The sequence below is a fragment of the Ovis canadensis genome, chromosome 19, assembly GCF_042477335.2.
Source record: "Ovis canadensis isolate MfBH-ARS-UI-01 breed Bighorn chromosome 19, ARS-UI_OviCan_v2, whole genome shotgun sequence".
In the NCBI taxonomy this organism is placed as follows: domain Eukaryota; kingdom Metazoa; phylum Chordata; class Mammalia; order Artiodactyla; family Bovidae; genus Ovis; species Ovis canadensis.
The window spans coordinates 31,236,909-31,263,215 of NC_091263.1; the positions used below are offsets into that span (position 1 = coordinate 31,236,909).

The 26,307-nt window shown below is 46.8% G+C and overlaps 1 protein-coding gene across 1 annotated transcript in view; it reads right to left on the bottom strand.

Moving 5' to 3' along the window:
• IRAK2 (interleukin 1 receptor associated kinase 2) overlaps nt 1-26,307 on the bottom strand; it is a 53,938-nt gene that overhangs the window by 12,106 nt on the left and 15,525 nt on the right. Inside the window, exons 3-9 of the mRNA XM_069562243.1 lie at nt 14,771-14,917; nt 8,776-8,867; nt 6,834-7,028; nt 6,687-6,751; nt 4,267-4,381; nt 2,632-2,741; nt 486-681 (exon numbers count right to left, since the gene is read on the bottom strand). Coding sequence (XP_069418344.1) covers nt 486-681; nt 2,632-2,741; nt 4,267-4,381; nt 6,687-6,751; nt 6,834-7,028; nt 8,776-8,867; nt 14,771-14,917 — 920 coding nt within the window. The remainder of the gene's footprint in view (nt 1-485; nt 682-2,631; nt 2,742-4,266; nt 4,382-6,686; nt 6,752-6,833; nt 7,029-8,775; nt 8,868-14,770; nt 14,918-26,307) is intronic.

A 26,307-nucleotide genomic window follows, 5' to 3' on the forward strand; every position in this document is an offset into this window, starting at 1 on the left:
AGATGGACTAAACAGACAGATGAACAAACAAGACGAAATAGCCAGGTGGATGGATAATTAGATGGCAGGCTGAATGCACATCAGGGAAGTCAGGAGCTATCTGTAGCCTATTAGAATCTGGACACTCATGGGGAGGGGGAGCTTTACTTCAAGGGTTGGCAAACTTTCTCTAGAAAGTAAATATTTCTAGAGATATTTACTTTCTAGGCTAGATAGTAAATATTTTAGGTTTTGTGAGCCACAAACAATTTCTGTTACACGTTCTTTTATTATTGCTGTTGCTATTATTATTCAGTCTTTTATAAACATAAAAACTATTCTTAATTACAGGCCATAGAAAATAGGCTGTAGGCCAGTTCTGTCCTGTAGGCCATAGTTTGCCAACTCCTGCTGTACTTTGTGGAACAAAGTTTGTGCTTACAGAGGAGCCATGGGAAAGACAGATGTGTGCAGGCCTTGATTTGAGCACAGAAGGAAGCTCTTACTATTCCACAGCTGAATATGTCCACTCGCTTTGTCAGCTGCCCCACTCTGATGAAATCTTCCGGAAGATATGCAGTGGAGGCCTGGAAAAGGTGGGTCTTCATCATGGTGTATTTTGATGTTCTGTTGACAGGACATGGGTGAGCCATCGAATGAGCCAGCTTGGGGGTGAAGTTTTGGTCTAGCAAAACATTGGAGCTGTGGGAAAGAAGGCAGAGAGAACCTTGTTGTTTGGAGGTGGACAAGAAGAGGTTGCCATGGAGACCCTTTTGGAAAGCAACGTAGTAGTGAGCAGTGCCAGCCAGCAAGGGTCACTGAAGACCCTCAACAAGTTTATGAGCCAGTCCTGATGGGGGAGTGGGGATTGGGAGCCCACCTTCACCAGCAAATGGGGATGAAGCTTAGATCAGTCCTGCTGCCCCAGAAATGGCATTCGGTGGCCAGAGAGGTGCAGCCATCCTTATCGCCACAGATGTCAGCCCTGAGCCCAGAGGTTATACTGGCTCCATCTCTTCTGAAGCTGTTCCAACCCCCAGCTATGGCCTTGCTGACTCAAGTCTAAACGTCAGCATTCTTTGGGACTGAACCTGCTCAGATCATGGGGAATAAGAACAGTAAAAACATTCTTAGACTTAAGCATCTAACCTACAGGAATGAATACTCTCAGAAAGTACTCCAAAGGAAAAAAAATTAATTTTTAAAAACTAACCTACATGTATAAAAATATTCAATCTGGGGACTTATCTCACGGTCCAGTGATTGACTTCACCTTCCAATGTGAGGAGCTTTGGGGGGAGAATGGATATGTATATGTACGGCTGAGTCCCTTCGCTGTTCACCTGAAACTATCACAACATTGTTAATCGGCTATACCCCGATACAAAACAAAATGTTAAAAAAAGAAAAAAGATTTGCCTTCCAATGCAGGGTGTGTAGATTCAACCCCTGGGTAGGGAGCTAAGACCCCACATGCTTCATGGCCAAAAAAATCAAAATATAAAACAGAAGTAATATTGTAACAAATTCAATAAAGACTTTAAAAATGACCCACATCAAAGAAAAAAATAAAACCTTCAAAAGAAATATTCAAACTAACCCTAAGTGGTTTTTAAAAAGTAGATACAGAGATCAATTCTCCTGGGTTCCCTGACCCTGCTGCTGTTCACTTAAACACCCCTTTTCAATAAAGCCTTTCATTTTGTCACCCCAAAAAAGTAGACACCAATTCCAATATTGGCTATTAGGAGTAGTTATGTAATTTATGGGCAAATACCTTCAATGGAAGACAAAGAAATACCAAAAAATTGATGACATGCAACATGAGAAAATGTTTAACTCATGGGGGAAAAGAGACTATGACTGGGTAATCAGGTAATAGTGCTATCTGAGGGCTGAGATATCTGTGTGTGCAGGGGCTGGAAGAAAAATAAAAACAGCAGAGAAATGGAGGCCACGTGGTGAGTCAGGGTAATAGGGTCAGGATGACCTCTTGGACCTTCACTTCCTTTCTTGCTATTACAATTGTTGGCAGAATTCAATAAAGATCAGGGGGGAGAAAAGAGGAAAGGGCTTCCACTGGCCAAAAGAGGAGAGAACTCTGGGGAAGTGCAAATTCTATGGTTTCGAGGTCACTGTTGCCAGGCCTTCTGGTATCCTCTGGAATCCCTCTCCATGTTTCTAATCTTGGGAGCACGGTACTGAGATGCTGGGGTGCACACCTAACCTGTGTCACAGTATCTGTGGCAACAGATGCACGAACAAGGGCAGGTCTCAGAAGCCCAGGGAGCCCGGCAGTCACAGCCACAGCTCGAGGACCCAGTCCAGATCGGCTGCTGGAGGGGAAGTGAAACACGGCAGGGGAATGGAAGGCTTGTGGGGAAATACCAACAAACTTGTTGGGGAAATACCTCTGTTAGGGAAAGACAAACACGGAGACAGGCAGTCGTGCTGACAGCACCCAGAGACAGAGTACCCCCTAGAAACACTGATGTTTCAGGGAACAGCAAAGAAAAAGAGATCCATGAAAGGCAAGGAGGGGAGAGAAAGTCAAAGAAAAGAGAGACAAAGGGGGAGGAACGGGACCAGCGGTGTGCGTGGCCTCACCCCTGCCAGCCCAGCCTGGGGCGGGGCTCAGCCCTCCTCTCTCACCTCTTGACATTGCCGTGGATGATCTCCAAGCTGTGCAGGTGCTCCACAGCATGAAGCAGTCCTGAGCAGATGCTGATGCGCTGGGGCCAGGGGAGAGGGTCTGAGCCGCCCTAAGAGAAAGAAAAGGAGGAGAGAATAGTGACACCTGTGCCTTTTTAAAGTCTCAATGGACTTTAAAGTGGCAGAGTCCTGGGCTCCTGTCTCTCCGCCAGCCCTCAGGTCCTCTACAACAGGGCTCAGCCAGCATGGTTTACTGGCAGGGAGCTGGTTTTGACATCAGACAGATCTAGGTATAAATCTCAGCCCAGACACACACTAGCTGTGTGACTTTGGAAAAGACACTCAACGTCTCTGAGCCTCAGTTTTTTCTTATATAAAATAGAAACGTTAATCCCTATGCTTTAAGGTTGTAGTAAGGATTCAAAGGAGTGAATAGTACACCCCCAGCATAGTACCTGCCACACAGTGGGTGCTCAATAAATAGCAGCTATTTTTATCCTGACTTTCATGCAGCAGTTCTGGAGTTCTCTAAGAGGGGCTGCTTGGGAGAGGAGCTAGGGACCTTGCGTTGGCTCATCAGGCACATGAGCTGATTTTACAAGTATTTGGAGAGATTTCACAAGAGCTGATAGAGATTATGGGTGGTCTAAAGCCCTCTATACTTCCACCGTTGTTCTGAGACTGAATGTCCAAGAAAAATCCCTTCTCATTTTTCAGGTGACCTCTTAGATTCTACATCCTCTAAGAACTGGCCTTGCCAATAGATTTCTTCTCAAAAACTCTGGAATCTGGAGCCACATGAACCTCATTTAAACTCTTGCCCTGATAACACGTCAGCTGGGTGCTAAGTTCCTTTGCTTCTCTGCAGCAGAGACTCCTCTTTCTGAAAATGGGGGAACCTCTGGGGTTGTGGCAAGGCCTGAAGGAGATGTACAAAGCCATTATCACGGTGTCCTGCCCACAGTGAGAGCTCAGCAAAGCTAACAATCATTACTATACCATGAATAACTACTTTATCTGATCCCTCCCAAGGGAACCAATAATTCTGTTGTGGAATAACTTTTGTCACTCTCTTTGAGGACTTTATGGGAAGGAGGCTTGTTTGTCTTAAAACTTACAACATTAATAGATATAACACTCATATGATATGATATGCAAAAGGTCAAATGAGTATGTAGTAAAAGTTTGTCTCCCAACCTGAGCCCCGTCTACATAGTTCTCCCCAGAGGCAGTCAAGGCACCAGTTTTCTGTATCTCTCCATAAATATTCCATACATTCACAAACAAATAGGAATTTATGAGAATATCATTTTTAAGAAAAATTTACCTCCACTTTCCGTGCTCTGTATCTGTTCATCCTTTCTCTTGTCCTTGCACCTTCAGAACAATACTGGATAACATAGTGCTACGGGCTACCTTTGTTTCACTCTTGACTTAAATGCCTCTTTGTCAAAAAACTTTCTAAATAGGTTTTTCCTGAAGATGTTTAGCCAGATCTTATCTATCTTGGCCCAACTCCTCTCCTTGAAGGGCCGCTCCGGGGCCCCCTTCTCCTCTGGATTCCTTTAAGTGCTTAATCCTTGATTCTGCGAGTGCTGCCTAGTCCTGTTCTTTGACCATGACCCAGCCCCTTACCTGACTCTGGAGTCTGTCCTGTAAAGAACCATTTGCCATGTATGGGTAAATCAAGCTGTAAAACTGTTCTCCAGTGCAGCAGCCCAGCAGAGGTAAGACGTTGGGGTGGCAGCATCTGAAATTAGGCATCAGTGCAGGCATGAGGAGTCAGACAGAAAGAATAATCAAAGACTCCCCCATTTCCTACCTCCTCCACCTCTTCGGCCCTCTCCACCCTCTGAGGCCACCAGGAAGCTCCCAGGTACCAAATGCTCTGACTCCTGAGGGTAAAGAGATGACAACTGCATGCCTTCAAGATGCTTGAAATCAAAGAACTCAAAGTACATGATACCCCAACCACTTGTGATTCTTCACAGAATCCTCTTCTGGCAGATTGAAAGTCACTGTTCCCGCCTGACTCTCCTGCCTCTCTGACAGCTCTTCCCTGGCCTTTTCTGCTAAGACCCTGTTCCTCTGCCTTTCTCTGAAACCTGAGTCTCCCTGGATGGGCTCATCAGCTCATTTTATAAGCTGCTCCATCAGGGAACTCTCACCTCTACAAAATGCACCCTCTCTATGAGAAGCACCCCTACATCTCTCCAGGTCCAACCCACAGTCCAGACCTGAATGTCAAATTGCATCCCAGTGTTCCAGGTGAACAACCTAGACTCAACAAGTTCCAAACCTGATTCTCCAGCCTCAGTTATTTGCTCAACCAAGGGCATGACCAACCAACCAACCATCCAATTTCCTAGAAACCTCCTTACCTCTCCCATCTAATTAGTCACCTTTCATTGCCTAAATACCTTTGAAAAATCCCCTTCATTCTCCCCTCCTCCACCTTGAGGCAGATGCTGATGGACTCTCCTGAACACTGTTTCAAGGGCCGCCTGCCTGCCCCTCAGCCCCTCTCCGCTTCCGGCTAGGCCATCCTACTGCACACTTTCCACCCTCACCAGTTATTTACATTCACTCTCCCCTCGGCACCGTGAACTCCCCAAGGCGGACACTGTGTTTGCTGCATGTCTGCACTCCCGAGAACCAAGAAAGGCCTTGATGACTCACACTTGCCAAATGAATGAATGAAGCAATGGCTGCTTACTCCAGGAAGGCACTACACCAAGATGGAAAGGGAATCAGATTTCCAGTTTCCATTAAGAGTGTGTGTGTGTGTGCATGTGTATGTGTGTAGATAAGGATGTGTATATATGTATATGTGTGTGTGTTTGTGTGTAGTCATATATATATATATATATATATATATGAAGAGAAAAAGGACTAAAGAAAATATATAAAAATCTGAATATTGTAGTAGTAATTTACAGACGCTATGGAAAATAGGTGATTTCTATTTTCCTGTTTAAAACTTTCTTTATTTCTTAAAATATACCACAGTCATCCCCCACTGCTTTCCCGAGACTGCATATTCGGCAGAGAAACTCAGAGAGTGTCTTGCCAGCTCGAATGACAGCTGGTGTCCAGCACACTGCAGAGGCCTAGTATGCATGTGTTAAATCCATCAGGCAATGACAGCAGGGACAGGCCAAGTGTCCAGGTCTGCAAACTGTCCTCCCCCTCTCTTTCCCAGTCCCCCTACCCCCACTAAGCTCTGTGATGAGAGGTTCACTTTACTTCTCCAGCCTCAGTTTCATCATCTATAAAACGCCGGTTTGAGGATGACTTTTGATGGCCCTTATTGCTCAAGATCAGAGGTAAACAAAATTCCTCTGAAAAAAACTAGACAGTAAATATTTTAGCCATTGTAGGCCATCTGGCTTCTGGTACAATTCCTCCACTGTGCACGATCACGAAAGAGCAGCCACCGATGACACGGAAATAAATGAGCACAGCTGGGTTCCAATAAACTTCATTATAGACGCTGCTATTTGAATTTCACGTACTTTTCATGTGTCATGAAATTATCTTCTTTTTATTTGTTTAACCGTTTAAGAACATAAAACTGTTCCTAGCTCTCAGGACATTAAAACCGAGCTAGGAAAACAAAAAACAAAACAGAGCTAGGCCAGGCTAAGCCTGTGGGTCATCATTTGCTTTTAGAGTTGGAATCAGTACATTTCTGTCCATCTCAAAAAAATGGGACAGAAACAGATTCTTTCCCCCCTGGAAGGATGGAGTTGAGCCAAGTGAGCCGAGGTTCTTTTATAATTCTAATCCATGCATATAGTGGCTACAGAGAAAAAGCATGTAAGGAGTCAGATCAACCAACCAAATTCCAGCTCTGCCACATACTAGCTGTGTGATCTTGGACAAAACACTTAACATTTCTGTGCCACAATTTGTCCATGTGTAAAATAATGTGATAATAGTAGCCATGTTACAGGGTTCTTATAAGGATTACATAAAGAAAATGCTTAAAACATGTTGCCACATAGGAAGAACTATAACTATCAAACAAAGTATTTTCCAAAGAGGAGGCTTACCTACGACAAATTTGTACCTCTGCCTGGAAGAATTTTTCAACTGATCCTGGACCTGAACAGGCCATCTGTGGGAAAAGACATTGAAACATGAAAATCCAGCCTCACCATGCAGCCTCCACCTCTTACTGGAAACCAAGAAGTGCCTACCTCTCTGAGCTTCTTGAAGATAAACGGTGTGCCATGCTTTTGCCCTCTGTAGACATCGGCAAAGGTCCCCTCACTGATTTTGTGGCTTGGGTTGAAGTTATCAGTTGCCTGGATCACATCTACCTCACTCCAGAAAAGGTCATTTCCAGCCAGGCTTGAAAGTGTCTCTTGCTTAGGAATGGAGGCACTGAAATCCTGGAAATTCAGAGAGAAGAGACAGAGATTAATATGGAAAGTACTATTTTCCCTACTACCTCAGGGAATCTCAGAACAGCAGAGCTGAGGGGTGAATGGGATCATCTCATCCAGTGAGGAGGAATACGAAAAGGACAGATCCCAGCTCCACTTCTAACCTGCTCTGTGACCTTGGACAAGTTACTTAACCTTTCTGAGCCTGCACTACCTCATCAGCAAAAACGAAGATAATCATAGCACCCTGAAAGGTAAAATTACCTTTCTACCTATAGATTAACTACAATGTGAGTATTCCCAGCCCACGGTCAATGTTTCCTTTATTTTTTATTTTCAGTTTACAAAGGGTCAAACAACTGAAGTCAGATTCCACTCCAGGTCAGTGGCTGGGCATAAACATAAATTTCCATTTTTTTAAGTTATATATGCTTTATAAGGAACTCCCAGGTGGCACAGTGGTAAGGAACCCACTAGCCTATGCAGGAGATGTGGTTCAATCCCTGGGTCGGGTAGATCCCCTGGAGGAGGAAGTGGCAACCCACTCCAGGATTCTTGCCTGGAGAATCCCATGCACAGAGGAGCCTGGCGGACTACAGTCCCAGGGTCATAAAAGAGTCAGACACGACTGAGCGTGCGCACACAGCACAGCACAGCAGGCTCTTATAAACAGTTTTAAAGAATTAGAGTTGGGGGCTAATTATGCATGATCCCATTATCCTCCTAACTGTTATTAAAGTTGGTGTAATTCTTGCCAATTAGATATATGGGGATTTCTTTTTTAAATTGGGATTGTGGGAACTCCTTAGAAGTCCAGCAGCTAGGACTGTGCACTTCAACTTCAGGGTTCATGGGTTTGATATCTGATCTGGGAACTAAAGATCCCAGAAGCTGCAGTTCAACCAAAAAAAGAAGAAAAATAAAGGATAAATAAATAAAAACTGAGATCATGTCACACATATTGTTTTGATTTCTGGTGTTTTCTCTTAACATTACTTCATGATTATTCTCCCAATTATTCAGTTGTCTTTGAAAATGATTAATTATTAAAATATAAATCACCTTGCTTAGGTGACAGTCCCATTTATGGAAGAGCTCCACTGACCAGATCTGTGTAGCACTGGCTTCCCTGCCAGGCACCAGGACACTTTTAGGGGCCCACAAAAACGTCTTAACATAATTTCTTTCAAAGTCTAAAGAATAAAAATGTACATTTTACCTCAAAGAAAATGCTGAAATTTTTAATCCAACTTGGATTATTTTCATCTTTATACCACTGCAGTCATAAAATATGATTTTTAAAAACATTTTTAAATGAAAGAAAGAGCTTAGAAAGGCAAAAAGTGCTTAAGATTCACAGAAGTCATTTGTGACCCTGGATCCAAATCATTAAAAATTGAGGATAAATCAGATATATTTTGTGTTGAAAAAAGGTTGGAGGGAAGGCATGTTCTAAGCAAATGACTACTGCCACCAAGATATTTCAGGGGGTGAGGAGGATGCCAATTATCAGCTCTCATTTAAACACAAATAATGGAAAAGCTCATTAAAAACTAAAGCGCGCCTTCTCCCCGACCCTCTCTCCTGTTTTATTGAGGGTCAGCACTTAAGAGTCTTAGAAGCTCAGAGTAATTCGATGGGATTCTCCTCTTCACTCGGACCCCTAACCCCCAAACTGGTCTCAGGGAATAAACACATTGCATTTTTGAAAGATAGTTAAAGCCGGGGGTTACACTCAGGGTGGGGGGTTTACCTTTGAATCAGCTGAGGCAGGCTGGTCGGTTTTTAAGGAAGAACAGGCGTGTTCAGGAGGGGCTGGGAGGCTGACTCTGGCTGCAGCAGGTCCTGGAAAGGAGGGATAGTGGATCAGGCCTCGGCTGCTGGAGGAAGGCGGGAGGGGTCCCTGACTGGTTCCCAGACCCAGCCAGTGTCTCATTCACGCCAGTGACACTTACTGTCGATCATGACGTCAGCCATTTCCTGACAGCCGGGCACTAGCCTACAGGCTGCTCGAATGTTACCCTGTGGAAGACTTCTGACGGCCCTGTGGGTTGGTCCTATACAAAGTCCCCCCGTGACAGAAGGAGGAAAGGAGGCACTGGAGGGCTGCCCAGGGCCACACTGATGGAAGGGACAAAGTCAGCCTTCACAGGCAGCTCCCTGTGCCTTCCGACTCCCAGCCCTAACCCACCTCCCCCAAAAGCAGCTGAGAAGGACACAAGTGAATCAGCTACAGAGCCTGACTTCTAGAAACCTCCATGTGGCAGGAATGGCAATAACCAGCCTCCCTGGGGAGAGGCAAGAGAGGTCTGCCTCAGTGAGCTGTGAAATCAAGGAAGGTTTCACAGAGGAAGGAACACTTGACCTGGACCTCCAAGCGGGGGAAACATTTGCAACAAGTAGCTGTGAGGGAGGAAGGGCACTAAGGCCGAGGAACCAGCCCATGAGGAGGCCACGGGAAAGCCCAGGCTGCGGTAAGCATTCCAGGCACGCTCAGTTAGCACACACTGAGAGTATGCCTAGCTCTGTTCCCAGCGCTTCCCTGACCTAATTCATTTCACCCTCACAACAGTTCCAGGGGACAGACTCATCATCTACTCTTTACAGGTGGTGAAACTAAGGCACACAGAGGTGACCCCACCTTTCCAAAGACACCCAGTCAGTGGCTCCAGAGTTTGTGCTTTCACTGCCTTCGTGAATGGAGAAGATTCACAAGAGACACATTAAAGTGGACCTTAGCCAGAAGCCAGAGCTTCAGATGTCATCTTCTGGAAATACCCAAGTGGTCTTACCGCAGGGCTGGCCTCTGTGTAACAGGAGGCCAGTCCTTCCAAGGGAACCTGACTTTGGCCCCAGGACTGCAGACCAAATCCACCTGCTTCAAGTATGTCTGGCTTGCATCATCAGGAAAGGAGTGATTAATGTGCAACTTTGGCCATAAAAATTAACTCGGAAGACTGAAAACAGCACCATGGTGAAACTATAACCAGCTTTTCAAAACTATTTACCCAGGCAGCTAATAAAACAAAACTCATCTGATACAAAGTCTGAGGCTCTTTCATTCTCTGAGAAGAGGGGCCACCCTAAGCCTCTCTCCCTGAGTTTTCTGCTGCTTCTAGAGTTTTTGTTTGTTTTCTGTTTTCCCTTTTCCCCCCATATTTTCCAGCACTGGCTATATTTGAAAGGACTACACTTTAGAAGGTACCATGTTGGTACACCCACACTGCACCAGAGACCCCCAGAACGGGAGTAGTAACAATAAACACCCCTCCCCAAAATACACAGGTGTACACACAGTCACACATACCCTCTTTGTCCCTCAGGGCACTGCAACTTAAACTGAGCTTCGGAATAAGAGCTATAGCTCAGATATAGATATTAAACTTTGGCCAATAAAAAGGAAAAAATAAAACCAGAATAAATGAATAAAGAAGATGGGGTATTTTTACTCAGCCATTAAAAAAAAATGAAAGGGAAAAGGGAAAAGGTTGAGGGAGAGATAAATTAGGAGCTTGGTTTAACAGATACACACTACTATATACAGAACAGATAACCAACAAGGACCTACTATATAGCACAGGGAACTATCCTCAATATTCTGTAATAACCTATAAGGGAAAATAACCTGAAAAAAAAAGAATGGAAATATATATTTGTATAACTAAATAACTCTGCGGTATACCTGAAACCAACACAACATTGTAAATCAATGTAAATCAATTTAAAAAAATAAAAAGGTAAAACAAATAAAGTAAGTAAAACCAGCAACACATTGCAGAACAGCTGCTGGCAGTGTAACTGACCAAAGACCAGTTGCTCCCTCAGATCCCTCTGTGCCTCTGCCCCCAGGCTGATGGCCACAGCTGCTCCCACCCCCACCCCAGCCCCACCCTGGTGCCTGGGTGCAGAGGGGAGGCTCCCTGGGTGGCTGCTCCACCCACAGCAGCTCCATCTTCAGAGGCCTCCACGGTCGCCCTGCCATCCCTTGGGCTCGGCTCAGTGCCCTTGGCCTGAGTCACAGCGGTCATAGTCATCCACTCTTAGGTGTGGGTCGTGCGTCGGAGCTGCTCCACGATGTTTTCTTTCACTCTGCCCAATTCACATCTTAAGTATCCAGCATTGAATCCCTAGTCTTCTGTGCATGTAATACATGCTCTAACACCTGTGTTCCACGGACACTGGCGGGCAGAGGCTCTGCGCTCTGGGGACAGCTGCTCCAGGCCAACTCGACTCCCCCACTGCTTCTTTCCTGCATTTCTGCACAACCGCTCTCCCCACCGCAGGGTGGCCGCACTAGGCTGCACACATGGTCCCTTACCCTTTTCCACTGCCCAGCAACACCAAGGTCCACACTGGCCTCACACAGCCATGATTCTCTGGTCTGATACCTGGGGTTTGCTCTGGGGGCTGCACCAGGCCTCTCAGAGTAGGGGGATCGCTGAGGTCTGCTCTTGTGACACAGGAGAGCTACTAAGGGTGGTTCAGTCTGTTTGTCTCTCTGGTTTGGAGAGTGGGGGAAAAGGGAGTGGAATGTGGGCCAGTACTGCAAGGCTGAGAAATCAGGTAAGAACAAGCCTTTGCTTTCTTTGGAAACACTCATGGAAGACACTGGTCTACACAAATGTCATTTCCAAAACACTAGAGTTTATCTTTCATGTGCCATTTCCCACAGAAATCTTTCTAGAATATTTGCTTTCTCAAGCAGAATGCACCAAAATCTTGTCTTGCTGAGTTGCGTCACTGCAGGCAGGGTGCTGTATTTCATTTTGGAGTTTTCTGGATCCTGCCCTGTGGCAGGCAGTGCGTCAGCCTCTACAGCTTCCCTATCTCTTTCTTGGTAGCAGACAGAACTGAGCTCCAGCCCTGGCTCTGTCGTTACTAAAGATTTGAACTTGGGTGAGTTGTGCCTCATTTTAGCTTTCTCAAATGTAAAAATGAAGAAACAACAACAAAAGAAAACAGTAATTGTCCATTCTTTGTAGAGTTCTTTTCCAGATTAAAAGATGGCATAAAGCACAAAGGTCAGCCTCTGGTATATATGGGATACCAAGGCTGGTAAAACTACATACGGAATAAGAGCAAATCAATTCTGATGAACAGCCGATGCCTCTCCTATAGGTAAGGCTTTGTGACAATTATTTCAGTCACTCAGTGGCCTTTTTTCTGAAATCTAGCTTTGAGCATCTGTTTAAGGAGGTGCTGAGAACTTGCCCATGGCTCATCTGCTTGTGTATTTTCCTTCTCCATGTCGCTCCCTACTTCCTCCACACCTACTGCCAGGGGATCAGGAGATACAGAGGTTAAGATGTGAACTCTGGAGCAACTCACATGGGCTGAACCCACTCCCACTGCTTGGTCAGCCATGGAGTTTTGACAGGTTATGTCTCCCTCCCTAGCTACCAAGAGCCCTCCGCCCTAGGGTGTCAAGCTGATCCAGTGACTGCCAGCAGGCACCGTTCCCACCTGTCAGTCCTCCTCCCCAGCTACCTCTGCCTCCACATTCTCCACTCCTATGAGAGAAATAGCTGGAACTTTGGGGCCCAATAAAACCTTGGGGTTTTCCCAAGAGAAGACTGGCTTTGGGTTATTTGAGGAAATTAATGATCACACCCATATTTTCAGCTTGGGCAAAGATAGACAATAGACTTCCTGTCTCTAAGATAGTTATCGTCCTCACTTGTCTGAGAACGTGTCCTCCCAAGTGTCATTCAAGAAAGCGAAGGGTGCGAAGGCTGGCAGAGACGTATGGTGCTTGTTTTCACAGCAGCCGAGCTTAGGAACCTCTAAAGAAGCTGCTATATCAGTAATCTTCTCTAGCCTCACCCGCACTCACCTAGAATCTCCCTATTTTATTATTTTCCTTCCCTTTGGCTACCAACCACTGTTATATGAGCTTTAGGACCATATCCCCTTTATCTTTAATCACTGATCAGAGTTCTGCCCTTAACAAAAAAAAATTCTTTAGCTGTAGGAAATAATTCAGACTACTTGGACTAGAATTAACTTTTCAGACTCAACCTAGCTGGGGTGTCTGGAACATTCCTAAGATCAGCTAATGCTTAATGAACATCTACCTGGCGGTAACCCCAAGGTGTATGATTACTCCCCACACAGGATGATGTGGTTTCTATTATTACGCCCATTTCTTAGATGAAGAAAATGAGGTACAGAGAGGCTAAAGTAGTCAGTCTCCTGCTGGTGAGGACAGAGCTGGGATTCAAATATAGGTCTGCCGGATGCAAAAGCCCATACCCGCTCCTCTCAGCTGACACTGACCCTGGCTTCGGGGGCCACATCAACGAATTTGGGAGGTTTCATGGATTTGGGGTCTCCGACTCTCAACTCAGGAGACTGCAGAAGAATAGAAGGTAGGTGGGACTTCGGAGGAGACGTGGGAAGGATGGCATGAAGAACGGGTCCCCTGGGGAAGTCACCTGCCCGGGGACAAGGAGGTAGAGACAACTGGAGCGGGCTGACAGGCTTTGGGGCAGTGGTGTGTGCAGTGGCTGGGGACATGAGCATTCAAATCACATGGTTCAGATGCTACTTCCTGCCCACATGACATTGAGCAAGTCACTTTCATGCTCCGTACTCAAACTCCACAGAACAAAGAGCAGCAGATCTGTGCCAGGCAGAGGGGAGGAAGGCTATGGGGCAGGCAGCACCTCTTGCCAACCCCCACCATGGCTGCAAGGGCCAGGGGCCTGGGGAGGGCAGATGAAGAGGTCACTAGGCTCCTTGCCCGGAGCCTGTGCTGGGTCTTGGGGAACCAAAGGTAAAATACATGGGCTCATTGCATATGAACCTGATAGGCTATAGAAAATAATTCAGACTACTTGGCCTAGAATTAACTTTCCAGACTCAACCTAGTTGGGGTGCTTGGAATGTTCCTAAGATCAGCTAACGTTTAATAAGCATTTACATGGTGGCAACTCCAAGGTGTATGACTTCTTACCACACATGATGATAACCTCTCTGTGCTTCAGTTTCCTCATCTGTGAAATGGGGAGAAAAATAATACCAAACTCCCACAGTCAGTTGAAGGTTAAATAGGTCAACATCTTTGAAGGGTAAATTTAGAACAGTGTGTAACACATACAAAGCCCTCTGTTACTGAGTTTCGTTTTCCTTTTTACAAAAAAATGGGGGACTTCCCAGGTGGTCCAATGGTTAAGACTCTGCTCTGCCAATTCAGGGTTCCACCCCTGGCTGGGGAGCTAAGATCTCACATGCTGTTCAGTGAGGCCAAACAAAAACAAAGGCAATAGATGGCATATATCCTCCTGTCATCTGACATTTTTAACCTCAATGTATCACGAGCATATTTCCATGTGTATATACACGTGCTCTGTTGTGCTTAGTTGCTCAGTCGTGTCCAATTCTTTGCAACCCCACGGACCGTGGCCCACAAGGCTGCTCTGTCCATGGGGATTCTCTAGGCAAGAATACTGGAGTGGGTTGCCATGCCCTCCTCCAGGGGATCTTCCTACGTCAAGGATTGAACCCAGGTCCCCCACGTTGCAAGCAGGTTCTTTACCATCTGAGCCCCTAGGGAAGCCCGTGTATATTCCTCCCTATATCACTGTTAGCAGGATTTTACTGTTACCACCATCTGTGATTAATTTTGCCACCCACATTCGTTGTTTCCATTTTTTTGCTATTATACTCTGAGCTAAATATCCTCATAGATAAAACAGTTCCTTAAATAAATCTCCTTTAAATTAAAAAATTAAGTTTATTAAAACTACCTGAGCCTGGAAAGATGGGTGGCCTCACAGGCTGCCCCGTTTCTTGCTTATCCTCAGTGTTTCTTACAGAAGCTGCCAAAGGCTTTTCTGGCTTCACAGTGTCCGAGAAGTCTGGGATGGAAGACTTGACTTCAAGAACTGGTTTCCCTGAAATGAGGTAGGGAGAGAGAAAGCTATTACCATTCAGTGAAGTGGGTGAGCCATCAAGAGGTTGGATGGAAAAGTCAAGAGACTTGGTTCAGAGTCTGGGGTTGGCTTCAAATTCATGCGCCCCCGAAAGCTGTTTCCCTCTCTGGGCCTTGGTCTCCCCGCTTGTAATGTATAGCGCTTGGACCCGACAATCTCTGTGACCGTCCAGCTCAGGCACTCTGAGTCAGACCCACCTCACTTCCAATGCTACCAGCTGTGTGACCTTTGATAAGTCACTTTCCTTCCCTCTCTGAGCCTGTTTCCTCACCTATGAGACCGAAGTGATGATCATGATAACATCTGCTTGCTTCCCTCACAGGGCTGTCGGGCGGAGGGAACGAGAATGCAGACATGAAAGGGCTCTGTAGACCACGGGGTTCCCTGAACACCTGGGGGAACTGCTGAGTCCCTAGCTGAGCCCCTAAGTATAAAAGTACTGCCAGTCTTCCCGCTTCCCCTTCCATGAGCAGTGCAGACATTGCATCCTTCCCTGTTCTAGAGATGGGAAGCCTGAAAATAGCAGCCACGTCAACTGCGAGCCATGACGTCTGGTCAGCCCCAGTTCTGCAAGCATGAAATCCTCCCGAGGTCCTGCAGTGCATCCTGCCAGAGATGAGGACCCTGAGACCTGAGCAGGTTAAGTGGTTTGTCCGAGATCACACGGCCTGAGAAGGCAGGACCGGCTCAAGGAGCCTGGGTGGAGGTCAGCTGCCTTTTGAGAGTAATCACTTCCTCTCTGCAGTGATTTGGGAAACCCCAAAGTTGCCGGGAGGTGTGTTTCCACCAGCTTCCACAGAGCCTGCTCCTAAGAACCGGCTTCCTCTCCCCTCCCCCAGCACTGCCATCCTCTCAGGTTGGTCCCGGCCTCCAGCTCCAGTGGCCTCCAGAGCCCTCCCCAGGCCTCATCTTACTGAGATACCTTCCTGGCCCCGCCACTTCCCTGCTTAGAGCCCTTCTGACCCCCTACTTTCAGGATAAAACACACACTCCGCACACGAACCCTCTGACACCCCACCCCCACCCCCCACTGCCTCCCAGACCAAATCCGAATTCTACAGCCCTGCATTCAAGGCCCTTCACCTCCTGGTGATGGGAGGTAGACCCATATTTTTTTGAGAACCAAAAAAACAGAGTGCCCCGAAGTGTGGGGAAGACTGGCCACTTGCTCATTCTCACGTGGGCAGCGGGTGGGGCTTCAACAAAACATGTCCAGCCTTTGGGTCTGCAGGAGCATTTATTCCAACAGGTAAGCTGTGTCTTGGGGCTCCCCGGGGTGGCTCGGCGGTAAAGAGTCTGCCTGCCAATGCGGGAGACTCAGGTTTGATCCCTGGGTCTGGAAGATCCCCTGGCGGAGGAAATGGCAACCCACTCCAGTATTCTTGCCTAGGAGAATTCCATGGATAGAGAATCCTCCTAGGCTAGGCTACAGTTCATGGTGTTGCAAAAAATCTGACACGACTGAGCACACACACAAACTGTGTTTCTCTGTAAATAAAACTGATCATTGCTACTGGACCAAACTTCTCACACAGGAGCTCTAGGCCTAGAACAATAATAATGCCTAAATTCACGGCACTGCACATGGAAGGCCATGCAGATTTATTTGATGTTCTCAACAATCTCTGGTGGCTGACAGATATCTCTGCCTTTTACTTTTGAGCATATTGAGGCTCAGATGGGTGAAATGGTTCGTTCCCAGCCAAAGAGCTGATGGATTCAAATCTGGGGCTGCTTTCACTTTTATTCACCCAGCCAGGACAGAACCACTCAAATGCACTGTCCTTAGCAGTCCTGTTCCCCTCTGCAGGTGGCTCGGCTCTGGGGCAGCTCTACCCGAGGAAAGCAGGACAAAGGGTACAGGGTGCAAGCAAGTGAGGAAAGGCCAGAGGGAATGCACAAAAGTATCCAGAAGGCCGAATGAGGGATAATGGGTGACTTTTTCTTTGTTTCCTTTACTGTCACTGACATACTATTCCTTTAAATGGAACTGTCTTATGAGATGGGCTTCCCAGTTAGCTCAGCTGGTAAAGAATTCACCTGCAGGAGACCCCAGTTCAATTCCTGGGTCAGGAAGGTCCCCTGGAGAAGGGACAGGCTACCCATTCCCATATTCATGGGATTCCCTAGTAGCTCAGATGGTAAAGAATCCATCCGCAATGCGAGAGACCTGGGTTTGATCCCGGGGTTGGGAAGACCCACAGGAGGAGGGCATGGCAACCCACTCCAATATTCTTGCCTGGAGAGTCGCCATGGACGGAGGAGCCCAGCAGGCTACAGTCCATGGGGTCACAAAGAGTCAAACACGACTGAGGAACTAAGCACAGCATTTCATAAGATATCTTTTATCTTATAAAGAAGTAGCAGAGCCTGGTGAGCTGCTGTCTATGGGGTTGCACAGAGTCGAACATGACTGAAGCGCCTTAGCAGCAGCAGAGCTTAGCTGCTTGGAGTCCAGGTTTTGGCACAGACACCAGTTTCATCACCTCCCAGCTGTGCTGGCTTTGGACAACTTCCATGAGGCTAGGAGGAGTCAGCACATGTTAACTGATTAGCTCAAAACATGGGAACTTCATTGGTGGTGGTGGTATCATATTTTTAAAATAGGTTTTCTCTTTTCTTAAAAAAAAAAAATAACTTACTTAGCTGCGCTGGGGCTCAGTTGCGTCATGTGGGATCTTCAATTTTCATTGTGGCATGCGGGATTTTAGTTGCAGCACATGGGATCCAGCTCCCTGACCAGGGACTGAACCCGGGCCCTGTGCGTTGGAACCATAGAGTCCCAGCCACTGGACCACCAGGGAAGTCCCACAGGTTATCTCTTGAGCAGCCCACATATTGGGCGCAAAGAATGTAGGGCTGGAGTCTTTTAGATTTCATTTAACCTAACTCTGAATCATTTACAACTTTTTGCTGTTGTTTCACTGCATTTGTTCTTTTAAGTTGTGGTAAAATACATAAAACATAACATTTATCATCTTAATAATTTTACAGTTCAGTGGCATTACCTGCATTTACACTAGACACAGCTAGAGAGAAGCCAGCATGCCTGCAGTGAAGAGCCAGCATGCCGCAATTAAGACTCAACACAGCCAAATAAATAAATAAATATTATTCAAAAAAGAAAAGTGCATGTACACTGCTGTCCAACCATCACCATCATCCATCCAAAACTTTTTCATCTTCCCAAACTGAAATTCACGCCACCCCATATGGGGGCCCCAGAGGTCACACACTTCGTTTCTCCCCACCTGCACCCCAACTGGCACCTTCCCCCATCCGAGGCCTGGCTGAGCCTGCTTCGTCATCAGTCAAATGGGAGGGAAGCTGGCCATCCCAGCCTGACCTTACTTCAGTGACTTATCCCTTTCCTCTTTCCCCTTCTGCATAGACCTTTGCCTCTCAGTCAAGATCTATTTGGTAGGAACATCAAGGCCACCCACCCATCTGTGGCTGACCTCTCTGGCCTCCACCCTCAGGAACAGAAACAGCTTCGTTACATTCTCACCCTAAGGAGAGTGTGCAGTGACATGCGGGAGCCTACAGCTGGCACAGTGCTCTGTGCAAACGTGGGACTGGGGCACACACCCGCCTGGGGAGGGAACATTCCTGAGGCACCTAGCAGATGCCTGAAACTGAACTCATCAGAGCATTTCAGCTAAAGTCCACTTGAGTCCCACCTAGTCACACACAAGGGCATAGCGGACAGCTGATGGAACCCAGCTTCAGGCCTGCGGTAGCAATCAAATTGAGAAGCTTCAGTTTCCTGTGAAACCCCCGTCTCAGCACTCTGTGGGTTTTCAGACGGTTTTGAGATGCAGACATGACATGATATGTCATAAACATGATATATCTTCAGTTTGACTCTGGGGTTGCTGATGCCTGATCTGAATTGGAAGGTGCAGGGCACACTTTCGCTTGTCTCTTTTCCTACCATCAAACCCAGGAGTGGGAGAAACTGTGGCTTTTCCCCTCTTACTGCCTGGAAACTGATCCGTGATACCTGAGAGGGCACAACGCCCACTCCTTTGGGCCAGTACATACAGCAGAGTGTCGTTGAAATAAAAATAGAACATCAAAGGCAGGATGGGGCAAAGGAGGACATAACGCTCACACAAAAGGGTCATGATGATCTTTAAATCTCACAAGCTTCCTGTCTGCCAAGACCAAAAAGCAAGCCAGTGACATCATTTATGCCTATGACTGATATACGGGAACAGCCTCACACTTCAAGGAGACAGCACTCTTTTTCCGCTGCAATTACACGTTCAAAAAGAGTCCACACAAAAAGTTGACTTTGCTGTCTCACGAGAACCAAAAATAGGAATTGTGATCACCGAGTAGAAGTGAGAGGAAGTGTGGGGAAGCTTCCAGAGCCAGCCTCTCTAAGGCTGGATTTTTTAACCTTCTGAGCTTCATTTGCATCTTCTATGAAGTCAGAATAATTATAATCCTTCTATCCCAGGACAATCCCAGGAGTCAGTGGAACCAGATATAAAACCAGATACTAAAACCAGATACATAACTGGGCCAGTGACGGGAGAGGGCACAAACTGTGACTCAGTCATTCTCTGTCCTCTCTTGCTGCTCAAAAGACACAGAGGAAGAATCTCTGATCCCAATTGAGGTTCCCTGAAGGAAGCATCTGGGGTGGACAGTTCCAACAGTTTAAACCCTCCAGTGGACATGTGAGTCTCAGTGGGCAGTCCAGGGCCTTGAAGGTGCAGTGGCCGTGGTGCGGAGTATTACAGAAGCCCGAACAGAAGAGAGCTGTGCCCTGCTTCTGTCCGCTGTGTCGCTGGCAGCTGGCCTGCTCACACCCAGGAGGACAGGCAACTTGGGGTTCTCCTGTCAAGACCCCTAGAAATGGGAGGAGATGCCAAAGCTCAAGGTAACATCTTTGGTGGCTGTGGGCGCCAAGGGGTTGAGGTGTTGGTTCTCAGATCAATTAACTCAGAGTCTGGATGTTTTCAAAAGTTCCCTAGATAAGGCTCAGAACTGCTGGTTTAACCCAGAATGATGAGCATTGAGTTTCCAGCTCCAAGGGGCAGAGGAAGGGAGTCAGAAGCGTTTCTCTCTGCGCTCTCCATAGTTCCCAGAGGACAGTGGGTCTGACTCCTTTTTCTCTCTGCTTTGTATTTTCAGGATGCCCCACTCTCTAATGAGCCTCAGATCACATGTGCTGTGGAGCCCAATAGTGAATTCAGGGCTTCCAGCCCACTCATGTACACCACAGTCAGGCTCGTGGGCAAAGGAAACTCTCCAAGTTTCATTTGACAAGTGGGATGAGGAACTACGCCCTCCGCCCCCAGAGATGATGAAATAAGTAAATGCTCAATAGTTATAAGCTACTATTGTAATTTACTATTGTTATGATCATCACCCCCGAGTTTAGGTCAGGCGTTTTTTTCTTCTGTGTTTTCCCATATGTGTAACCTATTGAATTCAGATGACAGCTCTGGGGGGAAAGGCCAGTTGCTATCTCTAGGTAATACCTCAGTAACGTGATGTCTGACATAGTTCTCTTAGTTATACTTTGCTTATGGAGGCCCCATTTCCTTTCGTCAAAAGGCTTATGCGTGCTAGGCCCTTGGCAGAGGGCCCTGAGGTCTCCTCGCTGGGGCCAGCAACTTGGGAACATTTGACACAGTGGCAAATCCTGGAGCCACACGCTTGAGCAAAGGGCACTCCAGCTGCCAGCAAGGTATTTCCCCAGTGAGCAAGTCTGGAATTTCCCCAACTCTTCACAGCCCTTGGCTGAAGGGTGTCACCTGAAGGTAAACAGTGATGTAGTATTTATATATTTGTATTTATTTTTTGTGTTTATTCTGATTCACGTGGCTTAAATGGATTCCTTTGAGAGCAAATAAAAGTGATTCAGCCCCTAAGTGAAGAACCCAGGTGCCAGCTGACCACGGCAGGACAAACAGAACTTTCTGGACCCTCACTTTTCCTTTTCCTTTCCCTCCCTGGGCATCCAAAGTTCATACACACACAGCCCTAGAAACTCCCAGCTCAAGCTAGACATGAAGTTAGGCAAGTCAGAGAGCATGACCTGTCTTCCCAATCACCCTGTCTAGGATCCTCCATTGGAACCGTTCCCTAGCTGCTAAAATGACTGATCCATCCTCATTCACTTACTCATTGTGTTAGGGATAGGGGATGCCAACCGTTATCAAAACCCACATGATAGTTCAAAGATATCTAATTATAAACTGGGAGGAGTTCTGTGCTGAAAACAAGCTGGAGGAAGGGAGGGGTGCCTGACACTTACTTACATGGGGTGTCTGTGGACAGGTGCCGTTTAAGTTGAGACTCAGAAGATGAGAGAGATGAACCACGGAAAGAATGCAAGGGAGTTGGGGGGGCGGGGGTGGGCAGGGCCCAGCATTGTAAAGAAAAGGAACAGCATATGCAAAAATCCTGAGGCAGAAGACAGTTCGGTGTATCTTCTAAAATGAAAGATGACCTACTGGCTGAACTGAATGAATGGGAGGGTGGGGAGAGTAGCCAAGATGAGCTGAGAGAACTGGGCAAGGGTTAGACCCTGTGAGACCATGCAGGCCACAGTGAGGTAGAATCTTGTAATAAACCCCCTTGAACTGAGGTTCCCTACAGCTGAGATGGTGCTTACCAAACAGTCATTTGCTCCCCTCAGGCCCCAGCCTCCCTAGCAATTAGGCTGGGGCCACGTGACTGGTTCTGGCCAATAGGTGTTAAGTGGAAGGTGTTAAGGTGTTAAGCCATTGTCACTTCCCAGGACAAAGCAAGCCCATCTCTTTCCCTCCACAGTGACTGTGGAAACCATGCATTCCTGATGGCCTACCAAGTGCCAGAAGGCAGGAGGCAGCCCTAGACTCTGAGAAATCAATCTTTGCTACATTGAACAACTAAGAATTCCAGGTTTATCTGTGATTGCAATGTACCACAGCCCATCCTGATTAATGGGCAACCTCAACATGTGTCTAATGCTCGTAACCCAGAGGAGCTGCTTTCCACAGCGTGGCATAGAGCAGGAGCTCAGTAAACCTCAGCTCCTCTCCCTCCAGCTCCCACCTATCCTCTCTGAAAAACTGGGGATTGGTTGAAAGGCACCGCATGTGCCCCTCTGTCCACGCTCACATGGACTCCCAAGAAACCCGCAATGATCAAAGCCTCGCTCATTTCCAGTGGAATCACTAATGCGTGGAAGGAGGGTCAGGAGACCATGCTGAGTCACACAGCAAGGATGTTCAGAAAGCCTAGTGCCACTTATGTTCTGAAGCTTCCCCGTTTATGAGACAATCAGACAGGACAATGTCTGTACCTGTGCTTCAGAGGGGAAAGTGAGACTTGATGCCATCTGGTGATGTCCCCCAGATGCAGGTCAAGCCGACCTGCATCCCTTCCCAGCCCATTGCTTACTCGCTGTGTGGCTTTGGGTGACTTAATCCCTGCATCTTAGCTTCTTCATCCATGAAATGAGAATAGCAAGATCTGTGAGGTAAGATATTGCCCAGCACATCAGGTGCTAAATACCAGTTATAACTAGCACTCAGGTAACACGACTCTGGCTGGGATGTGGTGGGAGGGGCAGGGGGCTCTTGGTCCAGTGCAGTGCCACCACCAGGGACAAGTCTCCTGGGGTCCTAGGACCTGAGTCCTTCTGACACTTTGTTGTTCCCTAGTGGTAGGAAAGGAGCGGATGTTGGGGAAGTCTCCAGGAGAACACACACACCAGCCCTGTCTGGTCCTTGCAACTGCTCAGCCTCTTTGGGAGAGGAAGGGTTTGTTCTCTTCCATTTCACTTTAGGAATCTGGACAACGGACAGAAACTCCCCACCCAGCGAGAGCCCAGCTCCAGGAAGGAAATGACTTTGGCTGAGCCACCAAACAAAAGTTAGAAACTGTGGAGGTTGCTCAACTAAGAAAAGACTGTGTGAAAATTGGGAAACTTGAAAGAAAAAACTCCCAGGAAGATGACAGCAGCAGATGGAAAGAAGAAACCTGCTTCACTTCCCTTGGAGTCCCTTCAGGTTCCAGAACCTTCTTGTTCTCCTATTCAGCTGACACCTCGAACCTCAGAAGCCCCTGTTCCCCACCACGGCCAGAGCAGTGGGGATACTCCCTCCCAAACCTTCCCGTCACTCCTGATGAAAGCGGACCTGACCACGGCCAGGCATCGCTCCTTTCCACCACCAGGCCTTTGCACACACTGTTCCCTCTGCCTGCAAATGCCTGTGTGGTTGGCCCACCCATCCTTTGAGTGGAGACTCGAGTTTCAGTTCCTCAGGGAAGCTTCCCCAGATGAAATCAAACCTTCCCTTCTCCCACCCTCCTACCTACCTACCTACACTTCTTTGAGCACTCCTGCTGCGGCTGGATACCCATCTCCATGCCATCATCCTGTTCATATCCAGCTCTCAACTAAACTGCACACTCCTTCAGGTCGGAGATCTAGTCTATATTTTCACTGCAGTGTCCTCGGCACCTAGCACATGGTGGGCACTTGATAACATGCCTCAGTTCACTGCTGACTCTCCTCTCCAGATTCTGTGTATCTAGCTCCCTATGGGGAAGAACAAGGGAGAGTTCTACCTCAGAGGTCAGGCACAGCTGGTTTCATGCCAGCATGCTCAGAGCTAGAGCCATCAGACCACTGCTGTTGGCAGGTTCAGCTCCTGTGCCCACCTTAGTGGCATTTCATCAACTCTGAAGCTCAGTCATGATGACAGCCAACCTACTTCTGGCTGGAAGCCACAGCTCTGATACTTTGGCCTCTGCCTTGATTCCAGCTCCTGAGACCCCCAGATGCCAGCACACAGCCGTCTCCCTAAGCCTGGTGATCAGGAAATGTCCCCATCAGGAGAAGGACTCTCAGGTTTTAAGCCCCGGGGTGATGGTTGACCCTAGGTCCCAGGGTCAGACTCTTCTGATGCTGGCCTGACCATGTGAATGCCACCCCTGATGCCCCAGGTTCTCCATCGTGAGGCTCCCCTGGGATGCCCAACAACTGCACCATGGCCACCATTTACTAGAGCAGTGATTCCCACGGTGTACTGATTCCGTGGGAATATTAATAAGCATCAAATGAAAAGAGGGCTCCCATAGTCAAATGTAAATGGAAAATACTGGCCTAAATAGGTTCCTTTGCTATAGAACTTATCAGAGCCTTAAAACATTGGTGTGTATCTCAGGGGGGATGATAAAGCATACGGATTGCCCAAGGTTATTTTTTCATGAACCCTTCGTTTGCAGGGGGTTAACTTGCTGGAGCACACAGGCACGTGATTTGGGAAATGCTACTCTAAACCATGAGTCACTCTGCGGACATCCTATGCGTACGGTACTTTCCCTACCACAAAAAGACAGTTTTCAATCCAATACAAAGGCCCCATTCCTCTTCCTATGCTGACTCAGACTGGGGCTTCACTTAAGACCCTGCTCTTCCCTGTGGGCTCAGAAGAGCCTGGATGTGAAGACATCCATGGAAAGTCACTTTATGTCTGGTCTCTGGTGGAAGTCGGGAGGTGAAAGCGGAGAGGAGAGAGTAATAAAGGGCAAAGGAAAGTCACTTCATCTTACAAAGTGAAGCATCAAGAGGTACTGCCTAGGCCCTTCCCTGGTGGTCCAGTGGTTAAGAATTTGCCTTCCAGTGTAGGGGATGCAGGTTTGATTCCTGGTAAGGGAGCTAAGATCCCTCTTGGCCAAAAAACCAAAACATTAAACAGAAAATAAGTTGCAACAAATTTAATAAAGACTTTAAAAATGGTCCACATCAAAAGATATCTTAAAAAAAAAAAGAAGGGTACTGTCTAGAGCTGATGGAAAATTCATCAAATATGTAATGATATTCGTTAAAAGTTAGAACAACAACCTACAGACTATAGAGGAACTAGAAATCCATCTACAGATTACAGAGGATATCAATGTATGGCTGTACACGTATTGGGAGGAACGGGGAGAGGAGGTGTGTATGTTGCCAGCCAAAAGCTTGGCCTTCTCTGCCCACCAAAGTTAAATAAAAAGTACGGAGACAGAGTTTGGAGGAAATAGAAAGATGGCTTTTATTCTCAGCCGGTAGACAGGGGAACATAGTAGGCTCATGCCTCCAGAATTGTGTCCCTCCTCCATGAAGAAAGAGTCTAGCAACTTCTACAAGGCAAGGGCTTGCAGTCATGAGATGATGAGGAGGAACAAAGGTGATAGGATCTTGATTTTTCCCTCTTACGTTGTTTCAAAGACAGTCATAAACTGGCATCGGTAATCCAATAATTGAGTCTGATAGTTAGGGGGCTCTGCGGCCCTCTTCTTGATGTGTAACTACAAGGGGAAGGGTGTTGTAAGGGTAAACACCAGATAGGGGATGTATTTAGCATACAGTCAAAGAAGAAAATGTGCACTGTAGCTCCGGCAGAGTTAGAGGGCAGAAAAGCAAACTTAGTTACTGACATGCAAAATTAAGATCAGTTAGATTAAAAAAAACAAGGAATGTTTAGGCCTGCTCACTGATTTTTAAGAAAAACTCATATCTTGTTTTTCCTTTTTACTGCAACATGTAGAGCCAAATTCTCTTCTAGGAAGTCAATGGATAATATTTAAATTGATATATATGAAAAGAACAGGATAAGCACATTATTTAGAGAGTGCAAATGTGGTGAGAATATCCATTCCCCTTGTCTTCCTACATTCTAGAAGTTTTAGCTAGACAGACAGCTGCCTGGATAAAAACTACATTTTTAAGCTACATTCAGACTTCCCTTGCAGCTAATTATGGTCATGTGACTAGGTTCCAGTAAATAGAACTTAATAAAGAGATGGGAATACCAGCCCACCTGACCTGCCTTTTGAGAAATCTGTATGCAGCTCAGGAAGGAACAGTTAGAACTGGACATGGAACAACAGACTGGTTCCAAATAGGAAAAGGAGTACGTCAAGACTGTATATTGTCACCCTGCTTATTTAACTTACATGCAGAGCACATCATGAGAAATGCTGGGCTGGATGAAGCACAAGCTGGAATCAAGATTGCTGGGAGAAATATCAATAGCCTCAGATATGCAGATGACACCACCGTAATGACAGAAAGTGAAGAAGAACTAAAGAGCCTCTTGATGAAAGTGAAAGAGGAGAGTGAAAAAGTTGGCTTAAAGCTCAACATTCAGAAAACGAAGATCATGGCATCTGGTCCCATCCCTTCATGGCAAATGGATGGGGAAACAGTGGAAACAGTGGCAGACTTTATTTTGGGGGGCTCCAAAATCACTGCAGATGATGACTGCAGCCATGAAATTAAAATACGCTTACTCCTTGGAAAGAAAGTTACGACCAACCTAGACAGTATATTAAAAAGCAGAGACACTACTTTGCCA